A 14,427-nucleotide genomic window follows, 5' to 3' on the forward strand; every position below is an offset into this window, starting at 1 on the left:
ACTTTTTTTGGCTAACAGAAAACATGAATATACTTTCAGTTTTGGTTTTCTTTCTTAACCATATACAGAACACATTGGTTTACTTTATTAATAAATGTATATACGAATAAACATTAAAAATATTATATAGTCATTATCAAGATCCATCCCATATTCTACCATGTGTATGCATCCACAGGGCTTCACTTTGTCACCTGGCTCTCTGCAGCCTCAAGCTCCAGAGCTCAAGTGATCCTCCCATTTCAGCTTCTGGGGTGCTTGGGACTACAGGTATGCACCACCACACCCAGTTATTTATATTTTTTATTTTTTTGTAGCAAGAGTCTCCACCTTGTGTTGCCCAGTCTGGTCTTGAACTCCTGAGCTCAAGCAATCCTCCGGCCTCCACCACCCAAAGTGGTGGGATTACAGGCATGTAAATCTCAAGTCAGGCCAAGCCAAAAAAAAAAAAAAAAAAAAAAAAAAAAAGGTTATAAAATGTTTAAAGGATTTTAAGAATTTTGTTTACATAAATATTTATAATTGCCTATGCCAACTTTGCAGTCGTTTTCATTGTATTCACTGATAGATCCCAAGTGACTAGATGGGTGCCTGGCACATAATACAGACTCAATACGTATTTGTTGCATTAATGAATTATGCCTACTAGAGCATTTTGGTTCAGGGTGAAAATCTAACCTACAAACCGTTTTCAAATATTAATGTTTACAAATAATGCAGTAATTAAGGAAATAGTTATGTTAAATTTTGTGGACATTCATTTCCATTTTAAAGATTATTTTCCCCCTATCTCTTCCAATTCCCAAAAACTATCGTTGGCCTCTGGATTTTTCTCAAACCATTGCTCAAACTGGAGGATTGAAAACAGGCCTTTGGGCAGAAACCAACAATATTTAAAATACAAAATTTATGAACGATGACATCAAAGAAAAATAAGCTCTAAATCGGTTAATAGTGAGGCCAACTAAATCCGAGATTGAAAGCTCCACTGAGGGTTTAGATTCCCCAGATCGCTGCCATACCGCTAAGGGCCACAGCTTCGCGTTCCTCAATGCAGAACTCCGCGCTCCAAAATCCGAGTCAAGTGGAAGCCCGGGCGGCGGCAGCGCTTACGCCGGCGCTGAGGTCTCGCCCCATAAGACTCCGCCCTGCGCCTCGAGGCCGCCCAGCGCGCTCGAAGGCCCCGCCCCGCGTTCTGCTGTTGCCTAGCAACCCAGAAAGCGCCATGGCTGCCTGCGGCCAGGGAAAAGGGTATTTGACACCGCAGGCGGCAGTTCTAGCCAAGTCAACGTCACTTTCACCTCAGCTAGCAGCTCCCACCCGAGGGAGTCCTAAGAAGTGTCTGGTCTATCCGCTTACCCCAAAGAGCTCCCACCTGTCTCCTTCCGTTCTGCGCTGGCTCCAGGGTCTGGATCTCAGCTTCTTCCCCAGGAACATCAACAGGTGCTGAAGCCAGGCCTAGGCCCCCTCAGTGGGCGCCCGGCCTTCTTTCTACCGCCTGCCAGGCCTCAGGTTGCCTACCCTGGCCAGGCTTATGTTTCAAATCCAGATCCCCCACCCACGCATACACACAAAAACACTATTAGGGAGTAAGACTTTAACAAAATATCACGAAGCATTTTGTTTATTCAATTAATCAAGTAATCATTAAACTGTATTATAGAATGCTTTGATGACTACACAAATATTAAGATAGTCAAAGCTTTTTCTTTAGTGACATTGGGCATTAATACTGGTGCTGATGACTGGGCGCAGTTACTCACGCCTGTAATCCCAGCACTTGAGGAGGCCGAAGCAGGTGGATCACCTGAAGTCAGGAGTTCAATACCAGCCTGGTGAACGGGGTGAAAGCCTGTCTCTACTAAAAATACAAAAATTAGCAGGCGGTGGTGGTGGGTACCTATAATCCCAGCTACGCAGGAGGCTGATGCAGGAGAATCACTTGAACCCAGGAGGTGGAGGTTGCAGTGAGCACAGATTGTGCTGCTGCACTCCGGCCTGGGTGGCAGAACAAGACTCTGTCTCAAAATAAATAAATAAATAAATAAATAAATAAAATAGTAAGGATCATTGTATTCCTTACAAAGATGCCTCTGAAATTTTAATGTGCATATGAATCACCTGGGGATCTTGTTGAAATGCAGATTCAATACAAAAACACTTTGGGTTCATCAAAAGAACACCAAAGCCTTTGATATGTACATAATCTTAGCAAAATTGCATAGCAGGTCCTCCTCAGAGCAATAATCCAACACCACTGCTTTTACAGGATACTTTTAGGATGGAATAGTAGACTGGTGTTAATTATAAAATAATACAAACTGCATAATTAATTATACTTTATTTCATTTCCTAATTGCCGTGGATCAGAGACTTTTCAAATGGCTTCCTAATTGCAGAAATATTCTGTATATATTACCCCTGGGAACTTAAACTATCATCCTTTGAAAATGGGACCTCTTTAAAAGTCAAGTTGGATAACTGGGCACAGTTGGAGAAGGTATGTTAGCAATCATTTACACTTTTAATTGTTAAGATGTTTGTTTTAAAGTGTGCCATCCTAATTTCCTGGGTCTCTACATGTATGTATGTGACTGCGTGATACTGAGTTGGCAGCTTGCTCCTGTGTATCACAAAGTTTATTAAATTCCAACTGTTTATGTCATGAGTCACCTATGAAACTGAGCATAATCTCTTCCGTTAGCATGATATATGCTGATTGGTTTTCCTGCTGAATATCATCTTTTAATAAGCAAAGTGTTAAACACAGAAAATTAGTTGATAGGTAAATAAAAGGGCGATTAAAGTAGATTCATAGTACTTGGAGATTTTTATAGAATTGCTTATGATAAAAATATTTTCTTTCTACTATTAAAGTTCCTGGCAAGAAAAAAATTTAAATTACCAAAAGAACTAATCTATGGAGCAATTCACTGTAAAGTGGGAGTACCTGAAATACTGATACAAGAGGTTTACACTTTATTAACACATCGAGAGTAAGTTCTTTGAAATATCCTAGTAATGCAATTTAATGTGAAACTTTTGATAATGTAAATCTCATTACTAAAATGCTGCTTGTCAACAGTATTTTTTTATTTCCAGAATTAAAAGTATCCAGGATGACTTTGTGAATTTCACAGACTATAGTTACCAGATGCGTTTACCCTGGTTTCCAGGTCTACACTTTCAAAGTCTATTAAAGATAACATTAGATTATCAGAATTACTAAGCAATCCCAACATGCTGAGCAACGAACTTAAAGTAGAGTTCCTCACCCTTTTACACGTGTTACAAAGAAAATTAAGCAGAAAATTGAATCCAGGTAAGTTTTCCTTGGAAATAGCTGAGTTCTTCCAAGTTCTGTCAGGCTAATCTTGAGCACAGATGAAAGAAATGTCTTCTGTAATTGGTTTAAAGGGAAATTACTTCTTTAATGCTAGCAGTGGAATGATTTATTAGCATTGGAGTGGTTTATAATTCAATCTTTTTGATGAAGGCATAAGTTAACATAGTATACAGACACTTCTTTTTAGAAAAAAGTATATGTGTATGAAAAACTCATGTAAACTTTCACAGGAAATAAGTTCACATGTCAAGTAACTAAGGAGTTTGAGAGTTAATCAGGACACTCATCCCTTGGGAAAAGCCTGGATTACCAGGATTCACTGGATGCTGTCTGTGGTGTGGAGAATGTTAACCTTTCCATAGTGGGCTTGTTGGGATGTAGATGGTAGAGTAGATTGGGTCAACTTCCCAGAGGTATCACTGAAATCATCCTGTAAGTACCCAAACAAAGCATTTGCCATCTGCATTTGCCAGAATCACTGGCAGGTGGCAAAGTAATTGAACTTTCACTCTATCTTTTTTTGTTTTTCTAGCAGTTACTCAGGATACCACTAATGTATTGAAATCTTAGGTAAGATTTGATTGTCTGGACTCAAGAGACCACATCATTTCTGTGGCACCCAAACATTCAGGAAAAGCAGCAGATGTAGGTCATTAGGATTTCTCTCCCCTGTGAACTTTGTCTGAAGAAAACCATTTTCTGTCTGGTGTCTAGCAAGAGAGGAGAGCACCAATTTTAACATCTCCTAAAATTGTGAGATGAATATGTTAGATTTTTGTCCTCCCTTACTCCATCCATCCTTCCATCTCTTATATTTTGTTTTCTCTTTCTTGATTTTTCTCATCTCTGGCTCTACTCACGAATTCATGAATAAAGATATAATTCAGGTTATTAATAAGGAGAGTTTTATAATGAAACATTTTGCATGTTTTCAAACATTAAAATTTTGCTGTGATATTTATCACACATGCGTGTATATAATATACAATTTAAAGAAGACTAATAATGATGAAAACACATTTGTATATCCCTATGCAGGTTAAGAAATAGAGCATCACTAAAGCCTTTACTTTCTCTTTGTGTCCTCAGACTGCATTCGCCACATTCCCCTGCAAGAGTAACTACCGTCCTGCTGCCTTTGTTTATAATTTCCTTGATTTAAAAATCTATACATACTGTCTATATATTATTCTTTATTTCATTTACCTATACATACTATTTATATATTATTTTTTATTTCATATATATTTTTAACTTTAGTTGATTTTATGAAACGTTTTAGTAGGCAGAATGAGTCCCCATGCTATCCATTTTCTAATCCCTGAAACCTGGGAATATGTTACTTTACATGGCAAAACAGACTTTGCAGATGTAATTAAAATTATAGACCTTAAGATAGGGACTGCATGCTGGCTTATTCAGGCAGACCTGACCTAATCACACAAATCTTTGGAAGCAGAGATCTTTCTTCAACTGGAATCAGACAGATGTAGCAGAAGAAGTAAGAGGTCTGGAGTGTGATAGGGTCTCAACCTGCTATTGCTGCAGGGGATGACATGGAAAGCATGAGAAGGTACCTGGTGCAGCTTCCAGGAGCAAAGAATGACCCTGGGCTGACAGCCAGGCAAAAAACAGGGCCCTCAGGCCTGCAAACATAAGAAATTGCATTCTGCCAACAAGCTGAGTGAGCCTGGAAGATTCATCCCCAGAACTTGCAGAGAGGAATGCAGCCCTGCCAATACCTTGCTTTCAGCCTTGTGAGACTCTAAATACAGGACCCAGACTTCTATACTGTGAGATAAAAATGGCTGTTTTAAGTCATGATATTTGTGGTAATTTGTTATGGCAGGAATGAAAATTGAATACAAGCTTCACAGTTAACACTGTTCCCATAATGAGATTATAAATGTATCCTCCTATGTTTAAATTGATTAAAGTGAAACCTTTTAAGGTTTAAATTGATTAAAGTGAAAACATTTAAGCTCTTACTTCATCTGCAATCCATATGAAGAACCAATTGTCTCAGCTCCATATATATATACATATATATATATATATTTTGCTTTTTAAAAATTATTATACTTTAAGTTCTGGGGTACATGTGGAGAACATGCAAGTTTGTTACATAGGTATACATGTGCCATGGTGATTTGCTGCATCCATCACCCTGTCATCTACATTAGGTATTTCTCCTAATGCGATTCCTCCCCTGTCCCTCCGCCCCCTGACAGGCCCTGGTGTATGATGTTCCCCTCCCTGTGTCCATGTGTTCTCATTGTTCAACTTCCACTTATGAGTAAGAACATGTGGTGTTTGATTTTCAGTTTTTGTGTCAGTTTGCTGAGAATGATGGTTTCCAGCTTCAACCATGTCCCTGCAAAGGACACGAACTCATCCTTTTTTATGTCAGCTCCATATTTTCAGTAGTCTATTCTTTCCCTACTTATCTGTGATGCCCTCTCATGTTTCAGTATTTGTGTATGTATGGGTCTGTTTCTGAGCCTTCTATTCAACTTTGTCTACATGTGTATCACTTCAGCATCTTGTCTTAATGATTTGTTATTTTATTTATCTTTTTGAGATGGGGTCTTGCACTGTCACCTAGGCTGGAGTGTAGTGGTGTGACCTCGGCTTACTGCAACCTCCACCTCCTGGGTTCACACGATTCTCCTGCCTCAGCCTCCCGAGTAGCCAGGAACACATCACCACACCTGGCTAATTTTTTGTATTTTTAGTAGAGGTGATATTTTACTATGTTGGCCAGACTGGTCTTGAACTACTGACCTTGTGATCTACCAGCCTCAGCCTCCCAAAGTGCTGGAATTACAGGCGTTAGCCATAGTGTCCAGCCCTTGTCTTGATTATTATTGCTTTTTAATAGTTGATCCTTTGTAAAGTCCTAAAATTTGTTCTTCTGTGAAGTTTTCTGTTGCTGTTTCATTTACAGCAAGTTTTATTATGAATGTATTAATACTGCCCATTGTTATATATGTATTCATACCTAACATACTATTTTGAGGGCTTTTTTCTTTTTCTGTTTCTTGTTTTCATCTTACCTATCTTTTCTTCTTTTGGACTAAATAATTTTTTATCACTAATTTTGAACATTTTAAATCTCTACTCTTTTTAGTGCTAATCTATAAATTTTAGCATGCTATTTATCTCAGTCTAAAATTAATATCTTTACTCTCTTCCTGAAGCTACAAGGACCTTAGAACACGGTGACACTGATCCCTCCCTGCCATCCTTCACCTCCCTTCAGTTGTTTTCTTGACTAGCATTTTAGTTCTGCCCAGTTATATTTTAACACCACAAATCAGACATCATTATCTTCACTTTTCTGTTTAAAAGTCTATCTTTGCAGAAAACTAACCTGTATCTCTGTTGTCTTTTGAACACATTTTCTCCTTAGCCACAGGTCATCTCAACTCTTCCAGTTCTTGAATATAGTATTCTTTCCCCAGTCTTGATTCCTGAGACTGCTGATTTTAAATGTTTCTCATTTGTGGCCAAAGTAATTAATTGTGATAATTATACTTCTGGGAATGTTTCTGACCAGAGCTGTGTTTAGTGTTGATAGAGCATGACTGGTGAGTAGGAATTACCTTAGAAACTTCTTCAAGCCTCAGTGAAGGATGAGCTGCAGAGGAGGAAGTCATCTTTAGAAGCATAAAGAAATTGCCCAAGTATTTCAGTTTACAGGATTAGTTAAAAAGAAATATGAGAAACATGGAAATAATTTTAATTCACAATTTTTATAGTATAAAATGTTTACAAAATGAAATAGATACTCTATGCTTTTATCAAACATAAAAACAGGTAAAACCTATGATGACAGAAGTCAGAATAGCGTTTTCCTTTTAGGATACAGTCTTGGAAAGACACGATGGGGCTTTGGGGTACTGGTAATAATCATTTCTTGATCTGGATGATGGTACCCTAGGTGTATTCACTCCAAAAATTCACTGGAGTGAATTACACTTGTTTGTTTACCTTTTTGTATATACGTTATAAATGAATAAAAACTTACCAAAGACTAATGGGAACATAAACATATTACCTTTAAAGCAACTATTTTGTGTATTAAATGTATTGTGAGCAATGTGGGGAAGGATTATTAACCTACGTTTTCACACTAAGGAATATAATAAACAGATATTTAAATAATTTACCTAATTTAAAAATTATGGCATCTGGTTTTGACAATGGCCATTATGGCTTTTTAAAAAATAACTTTTGTGTTCATATTTTATAGAATGGTTTGATGTGAAACCAACAGTGGGAGAAGCGACTCTCAATCACCTTCCTGCCCAAGCCTCTGGGCACAGATATCATTCAAAGGTTTCAAAGGGAAGAGTTGCCCCTGTTTTACGTAAGTTTTAACTCTTGGCTTCTTAAAATGGATTTTTTTTTTTTTTTGCTTGACTTTGTTCAATTTAAGTTTTTAAAAAAAACAAATAGTTAAAATGTTGGTGTCAACATTCAGTCCTACATTCTCAATGACATTGGTATGCAGTTATGTTTGGTAAATGAAGGGAACATGTGGTCTACTAAGCCTCTGATCCCTCCCTAACCTGCTGCTATTAGATCCATTTGAGTTCTGATTTATGCTTAAATAGGTGGGTCTGAAACATGTTAGGCTCATTCGAGTTCAAAGCTCAGTTCTTCAGTAGCTGGAAGATGAGTCAGTCAGCCCTGAGACAGATATAGATACTTGCATACCTAGACTTCTCAATCAGTTGTATTACAAAAAGTCACTTGATTAAACCCTGTTAATTTAGAAAGCATTTATATTACAAAAAACTGTAGCCAACGGTCCAAATTCAGCCTGTTGCCTGTTTTTGTATAGTCCACAAGTTAAAAGTAGTTTTTACATATTTTTTTGAGACAGAGTCTTGCTCTGTTGCCCAGGCTGGAGTGCAGTGTAGTGATCTCGGCTCACTGCAACCACCACTTCCCAGGTTCAAGCGATTCTCCTGCCTCAGTCTCCCGAGTAGCTGGGACTACAGGAGCATGCTGGCATGCTTGGTTACCTTTTTGTATTTTAGTAGAGATGGGGTTTCACTGTGTCGCCCAGGCTGGTCTCAAACTCCTGAGCTCAGGCAATCTGCCCACCTTGACCTCCCAAAGTGCTAGGATTTAATGGTTAAAAAAATATATATCAACCGGGTACAGTGGCTCACGACTGTAATCGCAGCACTTCAGGAGGCCGAGATGGGTGGATCACCTGAGGTCAGGAGTTCGAGACCAGCCTGGCCAACATGGTGAAACCCCACCTCTACTAAAAATACAAAAAATTAGCCGGGTGTGATGATAGGAGCCTATAATCCCAGCTACTCGAGAGGCTGAGGCAGGAGAATCGCTTGAACCTGGGAGGTGGATGTTGCAGTGAGCCGAGATCGGGCCATTGTACTCCAGCCTGGGAAACACGAGTGAAACTCCCTCTCAAATAAATAAATAAATAAAAATAAAAATAGTAATTCCTGACCAAAAAATGCTATGAAATTCAAGTTCCCGTACTCATAAATGACAGGGAACACAGCCACTCCTGCTCATTATATCCCTTGCTTCCGGCTGCTTTGACCCTACAACAGCAGGGGTAACTAGTTGCCAAAGAGACTGTAAAGCCTAGAAAGCTGAGTTGTCAGATTTAGCAAATAAAAACACAGGGCAATGCAACAAATACCTTTGAGGACATATTTAGGACACATTTTTACTAAAAATTATTCATTATTCATCTGAAATTCAAATTTAACTAGGTGTCCTACATTTTATCTGGCAACCCTACCACAAAGCCTAAAATATTTACTCTCCAGCCCTTTACAGAAAATGTTTGTGGACCTCTGCTATAGATTATGTTTCTTGAAGTGTTGAGGGATTTCACTGGTGATAAAATTCTTTGTTTACATGGAGTCTTGAGAGCAGTGCCAATGTTTCTTTTTTTAAAAAAAAAACAAACTTATGATTTCTCAGAACCTTTAATATGCTAATATGCATTGTAAATACTAACAGGAGAGGAGCAGAATGAAGTGTTTTCCAAACTGTTTGATCGCACATCACTGTTTAGTTTTGCTTTGCTTAATGGCCTTGTAGAACTTGTATGTTCCTTACAGCATACTTTTAAAATGTCCAAACATCAGGCCAGCCCATCAAAATCCCTTTAACTCTTCATCTACCTGAGGTATAGTAAGCACAATAGAATCCAACGGAAGAGGACAGCAATGTTTCAATGAGTAAAATACATCCATAGTTTCACCTTTTGATTCTAGGAATACATCCTCTCCTTCAACTTGTCTCAACCTTCTGTTGGTGACATTTGCGGTGAAAGTTCCAGCAGGGAGGGAGGTGAAGCCAGGGCGGTGGGCTGAGGATGGGAGGAGGGGATCAGGAGGCATGGAAAGGAAACTGCAGGTGAATTTTGCTTTTGTAATAATTCACCATGATGAGTAGAGTTAAGAGTTCTTTCTCACAATTTTGTAGGAACAATGAATCTACTTTTTAATATGTTTTCCTTATTAGAAACATATGCTTGCCTCGTTCCCCTTATGATTAATTGAATTTCACCGGGGAAGGGAAAGAGCATGCCCACCTGCTTTGGGACCTGTAATGAAAAGGTAGAAAGGAGTAGTCATGAGTCACAGCATGGCTTCCTTCCTGTGTAAGAAGGAGATGCAAATAGGCCAGAGACAAAAACTGATGCCTGTTGATATTTGAATTGCTAAAGAGTATTTCCCATTTCTGTTATCGTTTTTGAAAATCTTCAAAGTTCACATATGAGTTTTTAGAAAAACTGCAAGCTATCATTGCTTCAGATCAGGAATCCAAGTAAAATGAATTTCTGCTTTTACAATTTTAATAATGTATAAACTGCCATAAATAACCAATCCCATTTTATTCTCTACTGCTCTTTTTTATGATTCTCTGGATACACTTTTATGACTTGCTTTCACCTCAATGTCTTACTCTCCTTGGAAAAGGAGATAGGTTTATGGAAGCCTTCACTGGACAAGGTAGATCAGGATGGGAAAGTGAACATACATTTATTTTTTTACTTGTCTCAGTCCTATTCCAGATATGACTTGAATTCTCTTAATCTAGGCACACAGTAAATTAACGAATTATGTGAATTCAGCTTTAGTAATTATATGGATGAGAACTGTTAAATAATTTTTTCTAAATTTGTTCAAAGGACGTCATTTCAGTTTCTGATAAGAGGGTAGTAGAGTGAATAGTTTAGGTCAGCTACCATAGTTTGATTGTCAATGGAAGGAGGAGATGCAAAAACACTAGACTGTAGGAACTTAACTCTATTTTACCATTTAAGATTGCATATAATGAACCTGAAATCACAGGCTGTTCACCTGAAAATCTTCTAATTATCAAACAGGGTGGCCAAGATTAATTGTAATGTAGGTTGTTACCTTTGCTTTTTTCTTTTGATAACACTCAAGTTCTCTACTTGTTTACCCAAATTTAGAATCTAGAAAAATTATGGGCCACCGGGAATATAGATGTCCTAGTTGCCACTGGCCCCTCCCATTAGAACTGAGTGACCTAAAGAGTCTGGGTGGCTAGCTGGAATGCCTCTGTGTAATCAGAGTTCCATAAACTGTGTTATGAATCATGGACATTTGTCAAATCTAAATACAAAATTGTGCCACTGTTGCCTCAGCTGCTTTCTGAAGCAATATCTAAGAATAGTTGAGTCATATTCAGTATCAGATGCACCAAAATAATTCCTGGATATTTTTAGGCACAGCTGATGACTTTTGGAAGTGGCTGACATTCAGATATTTTTTTATCCATGAGTACTATAATGCATGATTTAAATATTCTTGTTTACCAGGCATTTAGATTAACTGTGCTTGACCCGTTGCCAATGATTCTGCATATATTTGATATATTAGGTACGCTGATACTTGTATAAATATTTAATAACCATGAATTGATTTTAATTTTATTTAAATGTCCCAGAAAATATAGGTAATGGTGGGAATTCACATAAAGAAATCCACGTGAAGCAAGCTCCTTCTCATGACCGTTATGAAACGTATCAGAAACATGGAAAAGAAACCTTGAAAAGCACCTGTCAAATGGCTTTGAAGAAGTGACGCCACCATCTCTCACCATACTAAAGAAACAGAAGCACCTAGTCTTGGGTGTATTTCAATAATAAATAAATTGGAGTGGTGCCTTTTCCATAATTGTGTTAAAGAACATTTCTTTTCCATTCAATTTGTTTATTCAACATCTATGTCAGGCACTGTTGAAAATACAAAATCAAATAAATTAATACAGAATGAGCAAATAAAATTTAAAAGGTATAAACACAATTCACCATGATGAGTAAGAGTTCTTTCTCCTAATTTTGTAGGAATGGTGAATCTACTTTTTAATATGTTTTCCTTGCTAGAAATTAAAAGCTACTGCTTTGCCTATTATATATTTACACGTAATATTTATTAAATTTTATTCTGAATGATTATTATACTTTGGCCCATAGAACATCTTGATCATCTCCAAGAACAGCCTGAACTTAAACCATTAAAAAAAATAGGCGTCCCTCCTATTAATAACAAGTTGTGGGGAAATAAAATCATACTTTTCTTGGAATTTGGTTCTGGTATTTAGCAATACATTTAGTTCAATTCAAAAGTTCCCACTGGTTGCTGCTATGCCCCATGTTTTACCTGAATGGAAACAAAAGCAGACTGATATCCTGAAAAACTAATAATCTTTTATATATTCATGGTAATTTTATATTTTATATGTGGAAAATTTTTAACTGGTATTATTCATGTTTCGATACTAGCTCATTAACAGTCTCATTTGACTTCCAAGATGAGTATTACTAACATCAATTGCCAGCTAAACGTACCAGTTTTTCTGCATTTTTGAAAGTTCAGACTGTTTTATTAGCACTTCTACCTCCAGAGAGACTTCCTTATTAAATTTTACATTTTTAGACAGATAATATTTAAGAAGACTAAGAAAGCCCTGATGATACAGATAACTTATTGAGAATGTGTTCAAAATTCAGTTTTATCTGAGGTAAGAGATCTAGGTCAAATGCATCTCTTAACCAGCTGTAAGTAACCTATCTGTTGTCTTACATTCTCATGGGACAATCCAAAGCATAAAATTACGAGAATAATTTTTTAATCTTTATAGTTTCTTTGGAAAGGGTTTGAGAAACAAGTCTCTTGAAGCTCAGCCATGAAAAAGATCCAGAAAAGAGGATTAGTTTTGGGTAAAGAATCAAATAATAAGTTTCTTTGTCCCCTTGGTCCTGTGTTCAATGTCCTGTAAAAGCTAATGACTCATGGCCTGACTATGGTAAATGCCCAGGAATCCTGTGGAACCTATAGAGACTGTAAAAAATATGAAATAGTCTGTGGGCTTCATTACATAGTGATTATGTAAATGAAGATAGCAATGATGGTCAAAGTAGTCAAGAGCTTCTCGAGGATGAGTTGTGTATAGAAGCCAACACTATGGGCATATCTTCAAAAAACCATTTACTTCAAAAAGAATCTTTGACTGAAGGAAGCGATGACATTTTCTAGGAGCTATAGTGGCTGCTATATGAATTAACCTTTTCAATAGAAAGAATGCTTATGGGAATAAAAGCTACTATGATATAGCATTTGTATTAGTAAGCATTTTCCCTATTTTATACTAATTTTGGGGTATATTGTAGTGAGTGTTTCTAAAGTGAAGAATCAGCCTCTGGAACAATTCAATGAAGTGATTTTCCTAGGTTACTGTGTAGGGTAACAACTCAGACAGCTTAGCCCTTTCACACCTCTGATGACTCTGATCCAAGCATTTATGGAGAAACACTCGTCTTTCAATGGTGTTTTGGGAAAACAGATGACTGCTCATCTTAGCAAGTAACTATGTCATATCGAAATGTAACAGTAATATTTATTAAAATTTAAAGGACCTGAAATACATACATACATATAAATCTAGATAAAGACATGCCAAATTATAGCACAGACAGGATATATAATTTTAGCATGAAAGTACATATTTCATTTAGGTACAGATATCTCAAAGATTTGGTACAATAAACATTTATTAAGAGTTGACTATAAAGATGTCTTCTATATTACTGATATACTAAATATGAATCACTTAATTTTACAAATAATTTGTGAGGCTTTATATTCAGAATACCTTTTGACTTAAAATCAAAAGGGTATAAATGTTATAAGGACAACAAAATACAGTCATTGCTCTAATACAATCATGTTCCTGAACATCTGGACAATTTCATAGAAATATATATCTATATACACACACACACATACACATAGTTTATATATATATACATGTGCATATATATACATATATATATTTCATTTGTCTTAATTGACATTAAAATCATATATTTTCATAAGATGTAACTATTTTGATGTTGTAATTTTGTAAACCACCTGGTAACTGCTAACTTTTACAGGCAAAATATTTTCCCAGTGCTTTAAAAATCACTGTCTAATGAGACTCTTCCTTTGTAGAGTCATATTTAAACCTGCAAAGTAATTTGTCCGCATTCTTGGTAATATGAACATTTTCAAATATTAAAATAAATTCATATTATTTGCTTGGGTTTCATGCATATGAAATCTAATAAAAAATTTGTTTTTCATATTAAGGCACAATATATACAGATTGACAGAGTCAAATGACGTAATTCTATGAAAAACCAATAGTTATAATTCATAAGATATAGACATTGTAGAAATCAAAGATAGTAAAATGATGGTCAAATCAACCCAATTTAGATTTTGGACAGAAATTGGGTTGCTCTTCTATTGTATTTATGTGTTTAAAGACTTGCAAATTTTTTCATCTTTTATACATAAAAATATTATATTCCTACATTCATTAAAAATACAGAAGAAAGTAATGATTGTTTATATACTTAATGATATCCTTTGAAGTATTTAAGCACAAAAAAGATAGGCTTATTTATTTATTTTAAAATAAAATTAAAAGAATGACAGTAGGATTGAGACTGCCATTTTTAAGTGAGGGGTTTTTAGTACATATGTGCCAGTTAATAATATTCTTCA

General features: G+C 36.4%; 1 protein-coding gene across 1 annotated transcript; it reads left to right on the forward strand.

Annotated features, from left to right (window-relative positions):
• Window positions 1–1,225: 1,225 nt before the first annotated feature.
• SPATA4 (spermatogenesis associated 4) lies at window positions 1,226–11,425 on the forward strand. The gene is given in 8 exon segments (XM_021670106.2): window positions 1,226–1,443; window positions 2,371–2,500; window positions 2,878–2,996; window positions 3,103–3,164; window positions 3,167–3,322; window positions 7,602–7,718; window positions 11,321–11,381; window positions 11,383–11,425. Coding segments are annotated over 8 exon segments (906 nt in total).
• The last annotated feature ends 3,002 nt before the right edge of the window (window positions 11,426–14,427 follow it).

The sequence above is a fragment of the Aotus nancymaae genome, unplaced genomic scaffold (assembly GCF_030222135.1).
Source record: "Aotus nancymaae isolate 86718 unplaced genomic scaffold, 86718_ANA_hifiasm-v0.15.2.pri h1tg000115l, whole genome shotgun sequence".
Classification (NCBI taxonomy): domain Eukaryota; kingdom Metazoa; phylum Chordata; class Mammalia; order Primates; family Aotidae; genus Aotus; species Aotus nancymaae.